The sequence below is a fragment of the Asterias amurensis genome, chromosome 12, assembly GCF_032118995.1.
Source record: "Asterias amurensis chromosome 12, ASM3211899v1".
NCBI lineage: Eukaryota > Metazoa > Echinodermata > Asteroidea > Forcipulatida > Asteriidae > Asterias > Asterias amurensis.
Window position 1 is genome coordinate 14,082,558 of NC_092659.1, and position 18,724 is coordinate 14,101,281.

Sequence of the window (18,724 nt, forward strand, 5' to 3'; positions counted from 1 at the left end):
GTCATCGAACTTGCGAGATAATAATGAAAGAAAAAATAACCCTTGTCACACGAAGTTGTGTGCGTTTAGATGGTTGATTTCGAGACCTCAAATTCAAATTTGTGGTTCGAATCCCACTCCAGTCAATTCTTTGTTCAACCCCAAAAATTATAATTATTTTGAGTAATTGCCAATAGTGTCCACTGCCTTTAAAGTATACTAGGGGATAAGTACATTTGACAAATTGACATGTTTATGTACCGTCTACATCATGTATGTAAATTAGCTATAAATAATCATGCAGGAGTGTACGGTATTTCCGTGAACACTTGACAATGACATGTACCTGTACTCAAATCCACCGAACTATTACTGCATCATACTGGTACTTGCGTCATGTGCACATACATGTATGGACAGACAGTTAACAATAACTTACCACAGAAAAATATGAAGACAAAAACCCTCAAAGAATTCACAGCATTCCACAGAAATGGAATACAAAATATGTATTGACACTTTAATAATAGGTGTCAGAAGTCATGGCTACATGGTCATAAATCACTCCCCTTAAAAACAAATTTTTTAACAAAAAAAAAGCACAACAGAGCCTGCAGCTAAAAAGAAACGCACACAAACTCACTGCTTGTTTGGTTCTTTTTCCAACAGAGTTTTTTAGGGTCTGTAATTATGGAAAAATAGACGGGGTAGGGTAGGCCATTCGCTTTAGGAACACCAAAAAGGCAAGATTCCCGGAGTCAACATCCTGCGGAATATGATTGAATGATTGGTTGATAATGGTCACTTTAGATTTGCTAAAACTTTGATCATAGGTAAGCTATGTAAATACTCACAGCTTTTTGATTCTTGCCAAAAGTAAACAAGTAAATAAAATCCACAAGCTACTAGAGTGAAATTACAAGCTCCCCCCCCCCCGCCCACCCCACCCCTCCTAGGAAAAAGCTGAGTTTGCCAAACAAAGTTTGTGAAACAAAGTCCATTGTCAGAGATTAGTGTCTGTCTTATAGCTCATTTAATTACACAAAATCAAAACCATGGAATTACACATTCTACCCAACAAACTTTTATTAAAATTCACAGATGAAAATTGGACATGTAACACTCTACACAAAAGCTTAAAGGTACACTGTCACACAAGATTTGCTCGATCATCTTCGTGTCGAAAATTACACAATTTACATTAATTTGGCATTTAACAAAATTTAAATAAACAATAACACAATTCTTGATAATAACAATAAATAATGATTCTATTGCGTCAATTACAAAATAAGAAACGACACTTTAATTTTTATCAAAAGATTATGTTTTTAAATTAAATAGAGGTTGATGCAGGCATGATATTTTGTCCTATGAGAAAAGTAGGAAGATTTCATTGAGTAGAAGCTTTAAAGACTTTACAGGTTATTCAACCATTTTTTCCCCTTGATTTTTCCCCAAACCAACATAAGTCACACTTGGGTCATTCCACCTCGTTCAGACACAGTGTGATTTTTGTGCGATATTTGTCCATATTATGAACAGAAATCATTTATTGGACCCAATTATTTCATGTAACATTTTCCTTTGAGTGTAAAAATGTTTGATGAAATATAAATTGTTATAAGGTTTTTTTAATGGAAATTATTTTGAAAATTGTGTGATTTGGATGTAACATGGACACCGTGTCTGTGTTACATCAAGATTTTTATTTTTCAAATTTTTCAACACTCAACTGCATCAATGTGCAAATTCACTTCGTGCACTAGTTACAAGGAAAAAATTGTACCAGGCAAAACCGTGTTTGTGCTGACTAAGTCAGTGATAAAATACAGCAGAAAAGGTGTAGGACTAAAATCATGCACATGTCACAAAGTGTTTCCCAACTTGGTTTAATAAACCACTTAAGTCCGAAGAATACCATTCCCGGGTAATAGTAGGCATCCTTTGAAATAACTTCATCTGAAATGGCACTATTGATTAGAAACCAATAAAAAAAACATGAATCTGAGAAACTATTCATAAATCAATTTGGTGTTTACCAAAGTAACCCTGCGCAATTACATGTATTGTGACTAGTGTCGAAGTCGCAACTATTGATTGCCTGTCGAATCACGACTATCAGTTTCAACTACTCGGATGGTTAATCTAGCCACCACTACTACAAAATTAGTCGCGACTACTGCTTGGTGAACCAATTGTGTCGCTCACGACTATTCATGATAACTTCAATCCTTTCAGCACAAACTTTACTACATAGCGCCTGCAGCAAACAGTATGCCACAATGCATCTTAGGAATTCAAAATTAGTCGCGACTACAGTAGTATCAAAATCGCGACTATTTGAGGCGCGACTAGTCGAGTAGTAAATTTCACTATTAGTCGCCCAGGCCTATACCAAAGTATCGGACTTAAATTAAGGTTTCTTAGCTTCAATTATTGGTGGATAAAAACTGATATGTTTATTTATACTAATCGAAAGCTGCTGTACTTTTAACCAAGTAATTTGTTAAATTGCAATTTTGTTTAGGAGATATTACCAAATGTATACCTTCGATCACAGCAATCATTATCTAGACCTATACATTTGTGTGGAGTTTATAAATATACACAAAATATAACAAAATTTACATTGTTTTTGCTTTATTTTTACCACTTCCATCAATGGAATGTTCACAAGTTGATTGCCTTGTTTCTCTATTGAAAACCTGAGGACGGGAAAAAAGTACACTACGAAAATGCAAACCAATACCAAATGTAGTACAAAATCCCTTTAAATGATTGGCAGACTTACAAAATGTAGTCCTTGTAGTACATGACGTAACACCCTTTAAAACATTAGGTCACTATAAGAAAAGAAATGAGTTTATGCTCCATCGGAGCGTGGTCAGATATGTCATCAATCTGTCTCTCTATCTAATACTGTAATATCCTCAAAAAACAATCTAGAAACTTTAAAGGCACTGGACACCTTTCATAATTCTCACCAGTATTCTCACTTGGTGTATCCCAACACATGCATTCAAAATAATGAACCTGTGAACATTTTCACTCAGTTGGTCGTCGAGGTTGCAAGAAAATAATGGAAGAAAAAAACACCCTTGTTTTACAAATTTGTGTGCTTTCAGATGCTTAATAAAAGGCTTCAGGCCTAAAATCTTTTAATATTTTAGTGAGAAATTACCTCTTTCTCTCATGTTACTTCAGAGGGAGCTGTTTCTCACAATGTTTCATACTATCAACAGCTCTCCATTGCTTGTTACAAAGTAAGTTTGTATGCTAACAATTATTTTAAGTAATTACCAAAAGTGTCCAATGCCTTTAATTGTCTTATTATACTAAAATAAAATATGACTAGTCAGTTAGGTTGCCCTGTGTTTTAAAGCCAGGTGAACCGTACATCCGTGCTTGTCTACAAACCTAGCAAGCTTGACATTTTGTCCAGCTGCTTACAGCTATTTGCCTGGTTTTCTGCTAAGCAAAAATAGTGATTTTCTGCTAAGCAAAAATAGTGGGAGACCAGTCACACTCAGATAGTATACAAATATTGACTGCTTCGAGTGCTATGGTTAAAACTGTGACTCCTGAGGTGATCCCCGGAGCATTCTATTTTCCCGAGGCGAAGCCGAGGGAAAATAGAACGCTCCGGGGATCACCGAGGGAGTCATAGTTTTTAACCAATTGTACGAGTAAAAGCAGTCAACATTTGTTTTATAACACCCCAAACATTTCTAAATACTGTACTATTATTAAGTTACAGACCTGAATGCTACAATCCACGGACGACGCGAATACAGATTGCAAACACTTTTACTTACTGTGTTGCATGTAGTGTCGTGCAATCCGAAATGGTTACAGACTATTAATTCATCATCCTCGTGCACGCAACGGACGTCTGGGTACTGCACGCCATGTGCTAGTCTGTCGGACTAGCGCACGGCGCCATGTGCTAGTCTTCGGACTAGCTCATGGCAAACTGACGCAATATCACACGGCCGTCGTCTAGCAAAACTAAGACATTGTGCCATCCATCTAGTACGTTTATTCAAAGGCTATAGATGATGAAGATTTCTTTATCTTTTTGTCTTTTTTTTGGGGGGGGGGAATATCGAGGTGGACTGACAACTTTTTGCAAGCATAGACTAGTAGTGTACAGCTATATTATTTGTGTATTATTTGTAAAGTGGTATTCACTATAGCAATTTAACTGGGGTCCCTTGCTTTATGTTAGCATGGTTGTAAAATATAGCATTAAAGGAACACGTTGCCTTGGATCGGACGAGTTGGTCAAAACAAAAGCGTTTGTAACCGTTTTTATAAAATGCATATGGTTGGGAAGATGTTTTAAAAGTAGAATACAATGATCCACACAAGTTTGCCTCGAAATTGCGTGGTTTTCCTTCTACTGTGCGAACTAACACGGTCGGCCATTTATGGGAGTCAAAATTTTGACCCCCATAAATGGCCGACGTGTTAGTCGACAAGGTAAAAGGAAAACCACGCAATTTCGAGGCATGTTTGTGTGGATCATTGTATTCTACTTTAACAACATCTTTCTACCCATATGCATTTTATAAAAAACGGTTACAAACGCTTTTCAAAGACCAACTCGACCGATCCAAGGCAACGTGTTCCTTTAATGTTTGACAAGATTTTGCAAGGTACATTTTGCAACATTTAACAACCATGCTACAATTTAGCAAGGGACCCTTGCTAAATTGCTCTCGTGTGAAAGGGGCTTTAGTAAAGCTTATTAAAGGAACACATTGCCTTGGATCGGTCGAGTTGGTCTTTGAAAAGCGTTTGTATTCATTTGTTATAAATTCATATGGTTAGAAAGATATTTTAGAGTAGAATATAATGATCCACACAAGTATCACTCGAAATTGCGTGGTTTTCCTTTTACCTCGTCGACAAACACGGTTGGCCATTTATGGGAGTCAGATTTTTGACTCTCATAAATGGCCGACCGTGTTAGTTCGCGAAGTAAAAGGAAAACCACGCAATTTCGAGGCAAATGTGTGTGGATCATTGTATTCTACTTTTAAAACATCTTTCTAATCATATGCATTTTATAACAAACGGTTACAAGCGCTTTTCAAAGACCAACTCGATCGAGACAAGGCAAAGTGTTCCTTTAATATAGTTATGAGTTGGTGAGGACAGTTGCCCTGTGATGAGTCTCTGATGATTTGTCTTATCGAGTCCACAGTGGCAAAGCGGCAAAGTAGCCCATCAAAGAAACCCATAAGTCATACCAGCTGTTTAGCTATATATATACTCGACATCAATTAGAGGTAGTTCACATTTTGCAATTGAGGAATTTAATTTTGTAATGGAGACGAGCCGTTGAACTGGAATAATTGAGAAGTCAGGCAGAAATACTTTCTTGAGAAATTTGCTTCGGAATCTTGAAGGGAATATTTTGGTTCGAGAAATGTTTTGAGTGTGAAACGGCTGTTATTCTGAGACAATTTATGCAGATTTGTGCCGTCAATCCACAAATTATCCCGCCAATTCCGAAAGATTTAAATCCTGTCAGTGAGCATGGAAAAAGTTTGGCAACCCCAGCGCTAAGTGGTGAAGTCCAACTCTGACCATACCTTTTAAAGGCACTGGATACGATTGGTAATTACTCAAAATAATTGTTTGAATAAAAACTTACTTGGTAACGAGCAATGGAGAGCTGTTGATAGTGTAAAACATTGTGAGAAACAGCTCCGTATGAAGTAATACAGATTTGAGAAAGAGGTCATTTCTAACTCAAATAATAAAAGACCTCAGCTGAAGCCTTTTACTGCGCATCTGATGAAAGCACACAAAGTAACGCAACATGGGTGTTTTTTCTTTCATTATTCTCTTGCAAATTTCGATGACCAAATTGAGCACAAATTTTCACAGGTTTGTTATTTTTTGCATGTGTTGGGATACACCAAGTGAGCATACTGGTCTTTGACAATTACCAAACATTTCCAGTGCCTTTAAAGGAACACGTTGCCTTGGATCGGTCGAGTTGGTCTTTGATAAGCGGTTGTAACCGTTTTTCATAAAATGCATATGGGTAGAAAGATGTTGTACAAGTAGAATACAATGATCCACACAAACATGCCTTGAAATTGCGTGGTTTTCCTTTTACCTTGTCGACTAACACGTCGGCCATTTATGGGGGTCAAAATTTTGACTCCCATAAATGGCCGACCATGTTAGTTCGCACAGTAGAAGGAAAACCACGCAATTTCGAGGCAAACTTGTGTGGATCATTGTATTCTACTTTAAAACATCTTTCCAACCATATGCATTTTATAAAAAACGGTTACAAACGCTTTTGTTATGACCAACTCGTCCGATCCAAGGCAACGTGTTCCTTTAAGTTGGGCATAGATATAGCTAGACTGGCATTTCATCATGTATCATTACCAGAAGCAAATATTGATCTTACCAATATTCCTGACAGATTATACACCAAGGTTCCTATGATCAGAAACAAAAAACCTAAAATCAAAGTTGAGTTCTCTTATCTTCTCGAAACACACCCACAATCTGATAACAAAGCAACTGTCAAGATACGTACCCTGCCATCAAAGCATGCCTTATTGGCAGTGATTATCCCATCAGTATTCAGTAGTCATTGTTTACAATGTTAGCAGTTGTTGCATTGTCTTTTAGATTAGTACTGTCTAACAACCACGGGCCTGACGGTTTGGTGTTTGAAATGGCAAGGGCAATAAGGCTTTTTCTCTTTGCTGGATTGCAAAAGAACAGAGACAGAAAAGGCCCAGTTTCGAGGCCCAGTTTCTCTGATAAAATGTCCGATTGCGGCTGGAGCGAAGACCATTCTAGTAAGCTTTGGCGATATCGATTTATTTTATTCACGATATATCGCCGACAATATATCGCGATATTCGATATAATCGTGATTAATTAAATTTGACATCATCAGTCTTCAAACTCCAAGTGAAAGTTGTAGAAGAGACAGTCATAGCATAAGAGAGGTGTTCTAATGACCTATTCTATGGGGTGCATGATGTCTCAGCTAGAAAATACATCCCAATATTGCGATATTTAATCGATATCGCGATATATCGCGATATATCGATATTTCGATAAAAACCAAATCGATCCGATATCGAAATCGTTTCCAAGTTAGTATCGCGATATTCGATAATATCGTGGTATCGCCCAAGCTTACATTCTAGACATGTGATGGGTTCAGCCTCAAAAGAGTACAGCAAGAGCTACTCTGGCATACTGGAAGACACACTTAAATGGCATCAAAGAAGTTCTGCAACATGTACAGATCCTTCATTCTTGCTTTTCCTATCATACATTCTCCGTTTGTTCACCTCCTTTATCCTCATCATCATTCTGAAACAAAAAATAAAGAAATCTATTGTAAGAATGACACTCAGGAAACTAATGGAAAAAAAACTTTCAAAGTTTTCCTTCATCATTATTTTAGCAGCATGAATAAATCACCCAAAGTTTTAAAATAAACTGTGCATGTAACATGTCCCTGCCAGAAAATAATTAGTATAAATGATAATTATTTTTGCTTCGTTTTTGAAATGTACCTTAAAGAAAGGCGGGGCTCACCCTTAAACATTGTTTACACTAGCCCAGAATAAAAGGTAAAAGCTGACACGGGCTAGTAAACATCACTTCTCAGCTTGCCATTCGGGATACTCAATTACACTTTGTTCTTACAGGCAGTAAACACTATTGGTAATTACTCAAAATAATTGTAGCATAAAACCTTACTTGGTAACGAGTAATGGGGAGCTGTTGATAGTACAAAACATGTGAGAAATGGCTCCCTCTGAAGTAACATAGTTTTCGAGAAAAGACGTAATTTTAAACGAATTTGATATCGAGACCTCAGAATTAGATTTTGAGGTCTCGAAATGAAGCATCTGAAAGCACACAACTTTGTGTGACAACGGTGTTTTTTCTTTCATTATTATCTCGCAACTTCGATGACCAATTGAGCCCAAATTTTCACAGGTTTGTTATTTTCTGCATTTTATATGTTGAGATCCACCAAGTGAGAAGACTGGTCTTTGACAATAACCAATAGTGTCCAGTGTCTTTAATAGCATGCATGTGGTCCTTGCTCGATGATCTAAAGCTAGATCAAGGCGCTTTGCAACATTATAGGGTCTTGTACACTAGATAGATGGCGCATTATAAATGCATTATTATTATTATATTATTAAGCACACAACCCTAAGTTGCTTAAATTAGCGCCAGGTTAATCCAGAGGACTCCAACACAATACTGTCTGCAGTCCTATCACATTTCAATTTATACAAATACACCTGGGTTTAGTGAAGCAATAGGGAGGTTTAGCTGCATGTTCCGCGTGAATGGAACATGAACGTCAGAAAATTGTGTCGTAAAAATCTCACATTTTTAGCATACAGGAGGTTACCATTTTTCAAATCAGGTACGTACGTACGTACGTGCGCGCAGATGTCATATGTGAGCATACAATAAGCCCAAAGTGGCGATGTCAACCAAAAACAACACATTTTGTTGCTCGCAAAACGTGCAGCTAAACCACGCTAATAGCAAGTTTTGCGATGTCTTTCAAGTGAAAGTCTTGAACACCCAGCAGGGTGGATACGTGCGCATTACAAGTCTTATTATTATTTTTATTATTATTTTAAAGTCACTCTTTCTGCAATTTTATATTAATAATATACTTAGTTTGTGCCTGAAATAAAAACAACAAAAGTTTATAACTATTCTCACTGTGAGATCCTGACTACATATTATTAACAAAAGTAGTTTATGATTACCTCTGATCCCGGAATCTCATGTGCTTGACTGGGATTATTCATTCTTTCTGACTCTGTCTCTGGACAGCTTGCATTTGCAATCTCCATGATCACATACGGCTGGTACGGGTCCCCATCACTCCGTAACAACGGAGGTGTCTCATCGTCACATGAGTGCGCGTCACTGCTCTGCGCAGACAACTCCCTCGCAGAGAACACTGGCTGCTTCCGAAAATCCGACACCGTGTCGCGATTTTTCTGCGTGTCCAAAACGTTCGATGTCGTTCCCCATCTCGTACTCCAATCAAACTCAGAGGATTCTTTGTTAATGATAATTGGCGAGGGATTATTCTGAGCATCCTTGACGACTGTGTAATTTTCCGCTCTTTTGCGCGCGTCAGTGGAATTGGAGCGCTTCTGTCGCTTTGTGAGCTTTTTCTTTGGGACAGACTGAAGCTGGCCGTTCTCAACTTGGAACCATCTCATTGGTTTAGTCTCTGGACTGCCGAGATTACTGCTAAGACACGGACAGATCAAACCAAGAAGCCAGGATGTCTTCCCAGATTGGAAGCTCCCATTCCCATCCTCTGCTTCCATAATACAGTATATTACACAGTCCAAAATAAACGTCTATTGTCGGCCGATTGCAAAGCAATATATCCAATGGAAAATGTTCACACATAAAATAATACGTTTATATAGACTTCCTTAACAAATCTTCAATTTCTCTCACAAAATCTTTTTTCATTTTTGGTCTCAGAAGTTCAAATCTTATACTCTACATAAATGAGAGCCTTCGCTGTATGGAAAGTATTCACGATGCAGAAAGCCCCTTCACAAAAGAAACTGCTGTGTCACAGAACACACCGCTTCCATGCCAGCACCCCCTTGTTCCTTCATCAATGCCACCAGCTGACCAGAGGACCAGCTGATACAAAGAAGCAGTGACTGACTGTCAATATTGATCACCAGTGTAAGTTAAACCTCATTTGAATACAGATGTTCAGAACAACACAAGCAAAACCCATTTTGCAACCACAAAGGATTAAAAGTAGCTGTTGAGTACACTAATTGTTTGCACTCCAACAGTTAGAGGGGAGGGGGTAGAAGTGCAAGACCTAATTCACATGAAGTTTCATAGAAATCATCAGATTGTTGTTCAAAATGTTTACATAAAGTCTCTGTTCACAAGGCCGGCTTAATCTGGAAATGTGCCAGCAATACAATTATGTAATCCATAATCCACACCAAGGAACTCGTGTCAACCTCAACAACTTGAAATCTTTCGAGAACATAGAAATCGTTTTAAAAAGCACACCAATGACAAACTGGAAAAACACAACCTTTTTGTTCCCCTTTTGTCACACATCAGCAAACGTAGTGTACCTATTTTTTCACAACAGTCATCAATGAGCAATTAAATTCCAAGGCAAGGCTCAAAATACTCTCGACTCGAGGAGAAAGCGAAACAATACCTCCTACTCATCTCAAAAATAAGCCGACCATATCATAGCTAATTCCTTCCACCATGTTCAAACACTGAGCCTATTAAAAACAACCGCACCATTAACCAATTAACCGAAACGTACACAGCTCAAAACCTAAACAAACAAAGGAGTTATTACTGGTAGATGCAGTACATATAAAAACACCACTGAAAATACAAACTCAATTGCTGTCTTGCTCGCTCTAACAACAACATGCACTTTTGCTGTCTCACCGTTTAGAACACAAGGCTTGAACAACAAACACCCACGGTGTCAAGAGTTGCAAACAAAACTTGCATAGAACGTTGTAAGAAACAAAATCCTATATGTACTTCACTGTGTTTCCCGCCGAAGTTTCACCACAAACAAAATGATCCTTTGCAAATGACTATCGTCTGAACTATAGGCCCTAACACAACCAGTCTTAGCAGAGCCTGCATCCAGGATGATCCATTGCACTATGTATTATTATGCAAATTTAAATGTCAATAATTTGTTTACACAAGTCTAGATATTTTTGGAATCCACCTGCCATCAATGCAGGACCAGACTTTTCAGGAATAGAGGTCAAACTCATTTGGTGGTCCACCTATTTTCCACTAGAAGAGGTCATGTGGAAATAATGAGGAAAACATTACAATTACTTAAATGTAATCTTACGTTAACATGGTGAACATTGCCAAATTTGGTACCCCTTCATGTGTAACTTTTGTCAAAACAAAATTGTTTGATGCAAAGTCACATTTCAAAAACATGGTCTGTATATTTTTCTATTTATAAACAAAATTCAGTTCATTCCTGAATTTTGCTGATATTCACTCAAAATAGCAGTCAATTTCCTCTACATTTTCATGAGGAGTCAATCTATAGGCAAATAAGTGCCTCACAAAACTCAATCTGAACGTTGAACCTCTCTTATAAGGATCAAGCTTTTACCACTTAAGCATGGAAACCGCGTGCAACCTGTTACTCCTCAAGTTGCCCACAAACGCCCTCAAAGTTACACATAATATCAACATTCATAAATACCTCAGACAGTTTCTCTATTCCTATTGGTGGAGAGCGCGTCACGTGGGTGTGTATAAACCTTTGTTTATGACCAGTAAAAAGTGTTAATTCATGGGCAAGACACACGACCTTGCACCTGTTCTTATAAGACAGTTTCTTCATTCCTATTGGTCGAGAGCAACAGATGAAACAGTTGTGCCACATCGAGCGATACGCGCGACGCGCACAGCATTCCCTTATAAGGAGTTGTTTACCCGAGGGCGACAGAGGGCTTTACCATTTCATAGCTGAAGGGGTGTTGTGTTGAAAGAAATCATTTAACAACTATAATTTTTGCATTTATTTTACTTTTTGACCAAATAGTGATAATGTTTTTGACCGAAAAGGTATTTGTGAAAGGAAATCAAAGTGTGTTGAATCGGTTTTCAACTAGTGGTTTAAACCCGCCGTGGCCTGGTTCTTTACAATTTACCTCGACTTTGTCTCGGTAAAATTATCAAGAACCAGGCCTCGCTGGGATTAAACCACTAGTTGAAAACCTCTTCACCACACATTGACTCCCTTGATTAAAACACAGCAAACAGCTGTAGATAGAACGCAATCTTTAGCATGATGGTTGAAGATGGTTCCCATTAGGAGAAAAAACTGATGTTAATAATAATAACAATAATAATAAGACTTGTAATACGCACGTATCCACCCTGCTGGGTGTTCAAGTCTACTTCTGAAGGCTGGAGGTCAACACAATAAGGTTTTTTTTTGTTCCTGTCTGAACACGTTACACTAATTGTAACCCTACAGTGATGGCAACCACGCTTGTTTCATGTAAACTATCAGGTCATGGATTGCCATTATTTTAAAGGATTTCACATTTAGGTTAAGACAATATCTGTAGGTAAAGAAGATATCTGGGCCCAATTTCATAGCGCTGCTTAACGGTAAGCTAATTTTTGTGCTTACTGTAGCAGAACAATTTGCTACGGTGCAAGCGTATTTCACAGGTTAGCAGGTGGATTTGCATTGTGACGTCATTTATTTTTGTGCGGCAAGCACCGGAAGCTTAGCATGCCTTTTCGTGTGCTTACGGTTAGCAGCGCTATGAAATGGAAATTGCACAGTAAGCACAAAATTGGCCGCTAAGCAGCGCTATGAAATTGGGCCGAGGTAAAAGAGGCATTCGTTGTGATTATTTTCACAACATTTTTTCTTTGAGACGACATGTTTTTTTTGAGACGACATTGCAGTCCTACTAAGAAATTGTGTATGGAAAGCTTTGAATTGAAGTGGTAACAAAGTCCCTGGCTTCCAAGTTTGCTGCACTGTGTCATTCCAGGCCTAGCCTGAACAGTAAGTCCCCAATGTACTCATTTATTTTGTCAGCCTGATCATTATCCAACAACATAAATATTGCACCTCAACATTAGCTCAAACAAGATGTTCAGAGCACACTTATTTTTCAGACAACAAAAGTTGGCAGGATTTTCTTTAGGCCCTTCAGAACCACCATCTTATTTATCCTTCAGCCAAGGTTCCTCATTCTATACACCACATGAGCCAATTACAGATAACATGGATAAGATGGGACCATGTGGAGCATCCAGGGGTGTAGAGACAAAGGTTTTGTTGAAGCAGTGCAGACACAACACGGGGCTACATGAAGAGGTTCTGCAAGATCAGCAACAGCTACCCCTTTCAAGGTCTTTTCGGTCATTTCTGAATACAGCAGCACCCTGCAAAGGCTGGATCACCACATTAGCATGCATAGTGAAGCATCTAGGCTGCCTCTATATCAACACCCTTGTAACAACCACAGACTACCAAACTCAAATAAAGAAGCAAAGGGGCACCTAATTCAAACTCTGGTGTTTCTGATCAGGCCAAACAAAATAAATGTTGTGTTTACGGTAACGGCCCTAAAAAATTCCAGGTAGGTAGGTAGGAAAATAATTTTATTTTGTAATTTTATTTTTATTTTTAAGTTCTTGAATTTTGAGTTATTTGTTAATATTTTAAACCTGTTACCATGAATTATACTAACCTTGTTTGACTCATCAAGTTATAAACCCTCATGTTGGAAAGTGGTAAAATATAAAAGTTTATAAGTTGTTTTAGAAAAAACATAACATAGGTCAAGTTGCAAGCGCTTTAGAAGTTACAAGGAAACTTTTTATCTTACCATTAAATCAGGGCCATGTTTTAAATGCTGACATCAGTTTTACCAACTTTCAATTTGAGGTGTGGTTATTTTGTTCACATTTTTCATTCCATTGTTGTACACTTACTTGCACTTTACCCAGACTGACGAACCTCCGGGTTGCTGGGTGAAAATGATGTCACTCAGTAGGCTCAGTGGTGCAAGGTGTACCATAACATTAACAACAGAGCCGAAACTCACAACTCACATTTTCCCCAAAATAATATAGCAAAATGAATAAACACTTTTGAGGGTCAAACTTATTATTTTGAATGTCAGCCTGATCTGATCTGAATGTGTGTTGTGAGTCTCTGGGTAGTTTAAATATACTTCAAAACAACTCAAAAGCTTCCCGATGGCCAGTTCAACTAGTGTCTGATGGGTAATCATACTCCGAAGAAACAAATCACTAATAAAACAACAATGAAAATTGGAATTGAAAACTTGAACTGTATGTTTTATTTCAACGGCAGAATCACTTGTCTACCATAACAAGTTAACTGCAGGCGTCTCTCTTTGTTTTTATCCACTTTCAGAAACTGATTAGAATATGTCTTCAGTTATTACAAGTCAAATGTTTTTTTGTCATAAACGGCGAACCTTTTTCTTCTTGTCCAATTATTTCAGAGGACAATCAATTTCAAATTTTCTGTGGCCCAAAACATGTGGCTCATATTGCTAGATTTAAGCATGGTCACATTTTAATACTTGCAAAGTAACTAGCAAAAAAAAAAAGTTTCACGCAATGTGGCATGATTCTTTGAAAACTGATACAAAAGCTTACAGGCCTAGCAATTCCTGGGTCCGTAAGGACGACGGCGCTGAAACTAATTAGAATATGTCTTCAATTATTACAAGTCTGACAGTGATAAAAGTTTGGCCCATGGTGATCTTCGAAAATATTGAGAAATGTCTTGCTGACATCGATGTTTACTAGCTTCAACTTGGCTGGCTGATGGAGGCACTTTTTCTGTTTTCAAGCTAAACAATTTGTTCATGTTACCGCACGAAGAACTGCCTGACGTCGACGCCATGTTTTGATGCAGTTTTCATTCGCAGTCTGTCCGTAGTGTAAAACGTGTTGTAAACGTACGCGGCCGGTCACCCACGTGCTGTACACCACTGACAGCTACACCATGTTTTGTTGTGGTGTCCAATATGCGGCCGGCTGCCAGGGGCCCAATTTCGTTTCGTGCTGTACCACTGACAGCTAGCTGTACTGTACTGTTGTACCGTGTTTTGTTGTGGTGTCCAATATGCGGCCGGCTGCCAGGGGCCCAATTTCGTTTCGTGTGACATTGGATAGCCCCGAAGTACGCTGTGAACACAGCGGGTGCGTCGGGGCCGGGCATCGGGTGGCGCGTGCACCTTTCACAGAAAAAATTGTGGCAGTACAGTAAGCTAGGCTAGGCGTGGGCCGGGTGCACAAGTTTTGATATCGCCATGATTTTTGCAAAAATGCATTATTACACTGGTAAGTCGTAATAAACAGTTTTAAAGTGAGGCAACATGTTAAAATTCTCATTTTAAATTTTACCAACTCACAAAATATTTAGAAAAATGTTTTGAGGTCGGCAATTCGGCCGCAAAAAATTCAGGTCGGTCGGGTTACCGTAAACACAACATTTATTTTGTTTGGCCTCAGCAGAGTGTGGGTTTGAATCCCTAGCCGTGATACTTGTGTCCTTAAGCAAGACTCTTAACCATTGCTTCGTCCTTCGGATGAGACGTAAAGCCGTTGGTCCCATGTGTTATGTAACGCACGTAAAAGAACCCAGTGCACTTATCAAAAAGAGAAGGAGTTCGCCCCGGTGTTCCTGGCTGTGGCTGCTGTATGCACGGTAGCACCTTGTAAACCCTTATGATGTGCTAATTAATTGGGTCTCAGAATTCATCACAGCAATAACCTATCTTTCTGAAAGTTTGTAAGTACTCGGCGTCGTGAGTACCTTGTTTGGTGTATACATGCACTATAATATAAGACTTTGATATTAAGACTTTATTATTATTATTCAGCAGAAACTGCTGTTTCGTAGTAATTATGCTGAGCAGCGCAAAACAAAAAGTGTGTGCACCAGTCCTTTGACAAACAGTTTTTGTCTTTGTTTTCCTTATTTTTTATTCTGGGCTTGTAAAATCAATTCATGTTGACTTGTATGCCGCCCCCCCCCCCCCCCCCCCCCCCACCAACAAAAAGTAAAAGAAAAATAACCAAAAATAATTTAAAATTCTTTTCATATATAGGCCCCCTAATAAAAAAAAAAAATTAAAAACTACATATAAAAAATTAGACACTAAAAAACAGGAATTTCAAACTGTTCACATTTAACATACAACACCACTACGTACAAATTGTCATACGTAGTGACATTGTAGTTTCATGACTTAAAGTTCAAAATCCGGGCACAGTGTTCCCAACAATCAAAAAGATTGCCCAAAAAGATTACGAGCAAGACTTGTAGTGTGTACTGTACAATATTAAGCTTAAGCTTCACAAGAAAATCTCTGTTGGTAACATTTTTCAGCTAATTGACTCTATTTGAAACCGTTCAACTGCATGGGTTGTGTGCACTCACTGCATGATATAATAAATGCCGCCTGGCAAAGTTTATGCAACCATTTATGATTCAAAAGTATGGTGGCTGATATTAAATAGCCAGACAGTACACTGTATTAGGGCAAATACATGCAGTGTTCACCCAGTGTCATCTTTGTTCGCCAAATGACACCATTTGGAAAAGTGCTAAATGAGTCGTTTGTGAGAAATATCAGGAGGATACACAAAATACAAGCCAAAACATGCTGACATGGGTTAAATTTTTCAAAAGTATTGTATTTGGTTTTTTAGTTTTTTAATGCCAAAGTATCTTATGCTATATTGGCAACTTCCTTCCTGATAAAAAGAGGTTAAAATAAGCATTGTTTCTTAGTCTGGCTGGCTGTTTTTTACAAGCTTAGCTTACCAAAATGGACCATACTCTATTGATTACATTAATGTTTACTATTACTTAATTATATTTTGGCTCTACTCTGTAACACACTGACATACTTAATGGAAGTGTGGAAGAGTTTATTTGAATTTAATTGAATTGAATTTAACAAAAAACGTGCCGCTCATTCATTGTATTTTCAATAAAACAACTAGACTCTAAAACTCTTTCTCAGTTTAATCTCGCATCACATGAAGTTTCTACTTCCACAACTTTTGAACCAAATGTGGTATTAAAATAGTTTTTTTTTAAACAGCATAAATTAGGCTAAGCACTAATTTTTAAATGGTCTTTTCAAATGTGACCTGAGTCAACAGACAACTTATTTTGCTTAATCGCATTAGGCATCGCATCACATGTTAAAGGAACACGTTGCCTTGGAACGGTCGAGTTGGTCTTTGAAAAGCGTTTGTAATCGTTTTTTATAAAATGCATATGGGTAGAAAGATGTTGTAAAAGTAGAATACAATGATCCACACAAACATGCCTCGAAATTGCGTGGTTTTCCTTTTACCTTGTCGACTAACACGTCGGCCATTTATGGGGGTCAAAATTTTGACTCCCATAAATGGCCGACCATGTTAGTTCGCACAGTAGAAGGAAAACCACGCAATTTCGAGGCAAACTTGTGTGGATCATTGTATTCTACTTTTACAACATCTTTCTACCCATATGCATTTTATAAAAAACGATTACAAACGCTTTTGTTTAGACCCAACTCGTCCGATCCAAGGCAACGTGTTCCTTTAAACTAGCCTATAGCTCAAGCGAACTGATCAACCTGAAACAATTTTAAAACAATAAGAGTGGACTGTTGCTTAGAAACACATCCTTATGCTCGAAACTGGTGTGTATCAAAACAATACAGGGATAACATAGACACCACTTCCTGGTTTAAATTGATTACACATTGCTGAAAATGTTGTTGAGTGGAGAATTACAGTTATTATTAGCCCTTCTACTCTTTGCACCATTTTGTTTCTATCTAAAGGCTGGTTTATAGTCGGTCGCGCAATGGTCGGGCGATGGAAATCTTGACGCGCAATCATAAAAAGACACAGTTTTTAGGCCTCAGTCTAAGGATCGCGCGCAAGATTCCCACTGCGCGACCATCACGTGACCGACTATAAACCGGCCTTAATGAATTTGACCATGTGCAACCATGGAGCAATAAACTAGCAAAAACTGTGCAACCAACATTTAACAGTGCATTGGTTGAACAATACTACATGGTGACACAACTTTTTTCATTACACACACGCACTGTGTTCTGTGTGTGGTGTATACTTATCTATGTACTGTGTGCATTGTTGGCACACATGATATCATTGCAGATTGGATTACTCTGGTGGTTTATCATACAATCATCTTGTATGGTTGATAGGCAACATTTCAAATGAAGCAGCAATTTAGAAAATCTTTAAAGCCAATGGACACTACTATTGGTAATTGTCAAAGACTAGCCTCCACAGTTGGTGCATCTCAACATATATATGCATAAAATAACAAACCTGTGAAAATTTGAGCTAAATCGGTCATCAAACTTGCGAGATAATAATGAAAGAAAAAACACCCTTGTCACACGAAGTTCTCTGCGTTTAGATGGTTGATTTCGAGACCTCAAGTTCTAAACTTAAGGTCTCGAAATCAAACGCGTGGAAAATTACCTCTTTCTTGAAACTATGGCACTTCAGAGGGAACCGTTTTTCACAATGTTTTATACCATCAACCTCTCCCCTTTACTCGTCAGTAAGAAAGGTTTTATGCTAATAATTATTTTGAGTATTTACCAATAGTGTCCACTACCTTATTAAATGGTCGGACTGTGGATGAACAGCACAATGTAACTGCAGAGTCTCTATCACAAAATTTGCCCACCTTGACAAAACTTAGCAACACACACAATACTTTTCACCAAATTGCCAGGCAAGACATTTGTACAACAACATTAAAGGAACACGTTGCCTTGGATCGGTCGAGTTGGTCTTTGAAAAGCGTTTGTAACCGTTTGTTATAAAATGCACATGGGTAGAAAGATGTTGTAAAAGTAGAATACAATGATCCACACAAACATGCCTCAAAATTGCGTGGTTTTCCTTTTACCTCGTCGACTAACACGTCGGCCATTTATGGGGGTCAAAATTTTGACTCCCATAAATGGCCGACCATGTTAGTTCGCACAGTAGAAGGAAAACCACGCAATTTCGAGGCAAACTTGTGTGGATCATTGTATTCTACTTTTAAAACATCTTTCCAACCATATGCATTTTATAAAAAACGGTTACAAAC

The 18,724-nt window shown here is 38.1% G+C and overlaps 2 protein-coding genes across 8 annotated transcripts in view; both read right to left on the reverse strand.

Moving 5' to 3' along the window:
• The window catches only part of LOC139944860 (guanine nucleotide exchange factor DBS-like), a 120,011-nt gene that overhangs the window by 98,005 nt on the left and 3,282 nt on the right, over positions 1–18,724 (reverse strand). The window lies entirely within an intron of this gene.
• LOC139945073 (uncharacterized) lies at positions 6,288–10,644 on the reverse strand. Its single transcript, XM_071942326.1, has 2 exons — positions 8,778–10,644; positions 6,288–7,344 (listed from the first exon to the last, which is right to left on the reverse strand). Exons 1-2 carry the CDS (start codon positions 9,351–9,353, stop codon positions 7,300–7,302), a joined length of 621 nt encoding a protein of 206 aa, XP_071798427.1. The 5' UTR covers positions 9,354–10,644; the 3' UTR covers positions 6,288–7,299.

What these genes read in the sequence shown, in the direction of transcription:
- LOC139945073 (XM_071942326.1), bottom strand. Translation starts at nt 9,353, where the DNA reads ATGGAAGCAGAGGATGGGAATGGGAGCTTCCAATCTGGGAAGACATCC. An exon ending in ATGAGATTCCGGGATCAGAG is followed by an intron (nt 7,345 to 8,777) that starts GTAATCATAAAC and finishes TTTTTGTTTCAG; the next exon opens with AATGATGATGAGGATAAAGG.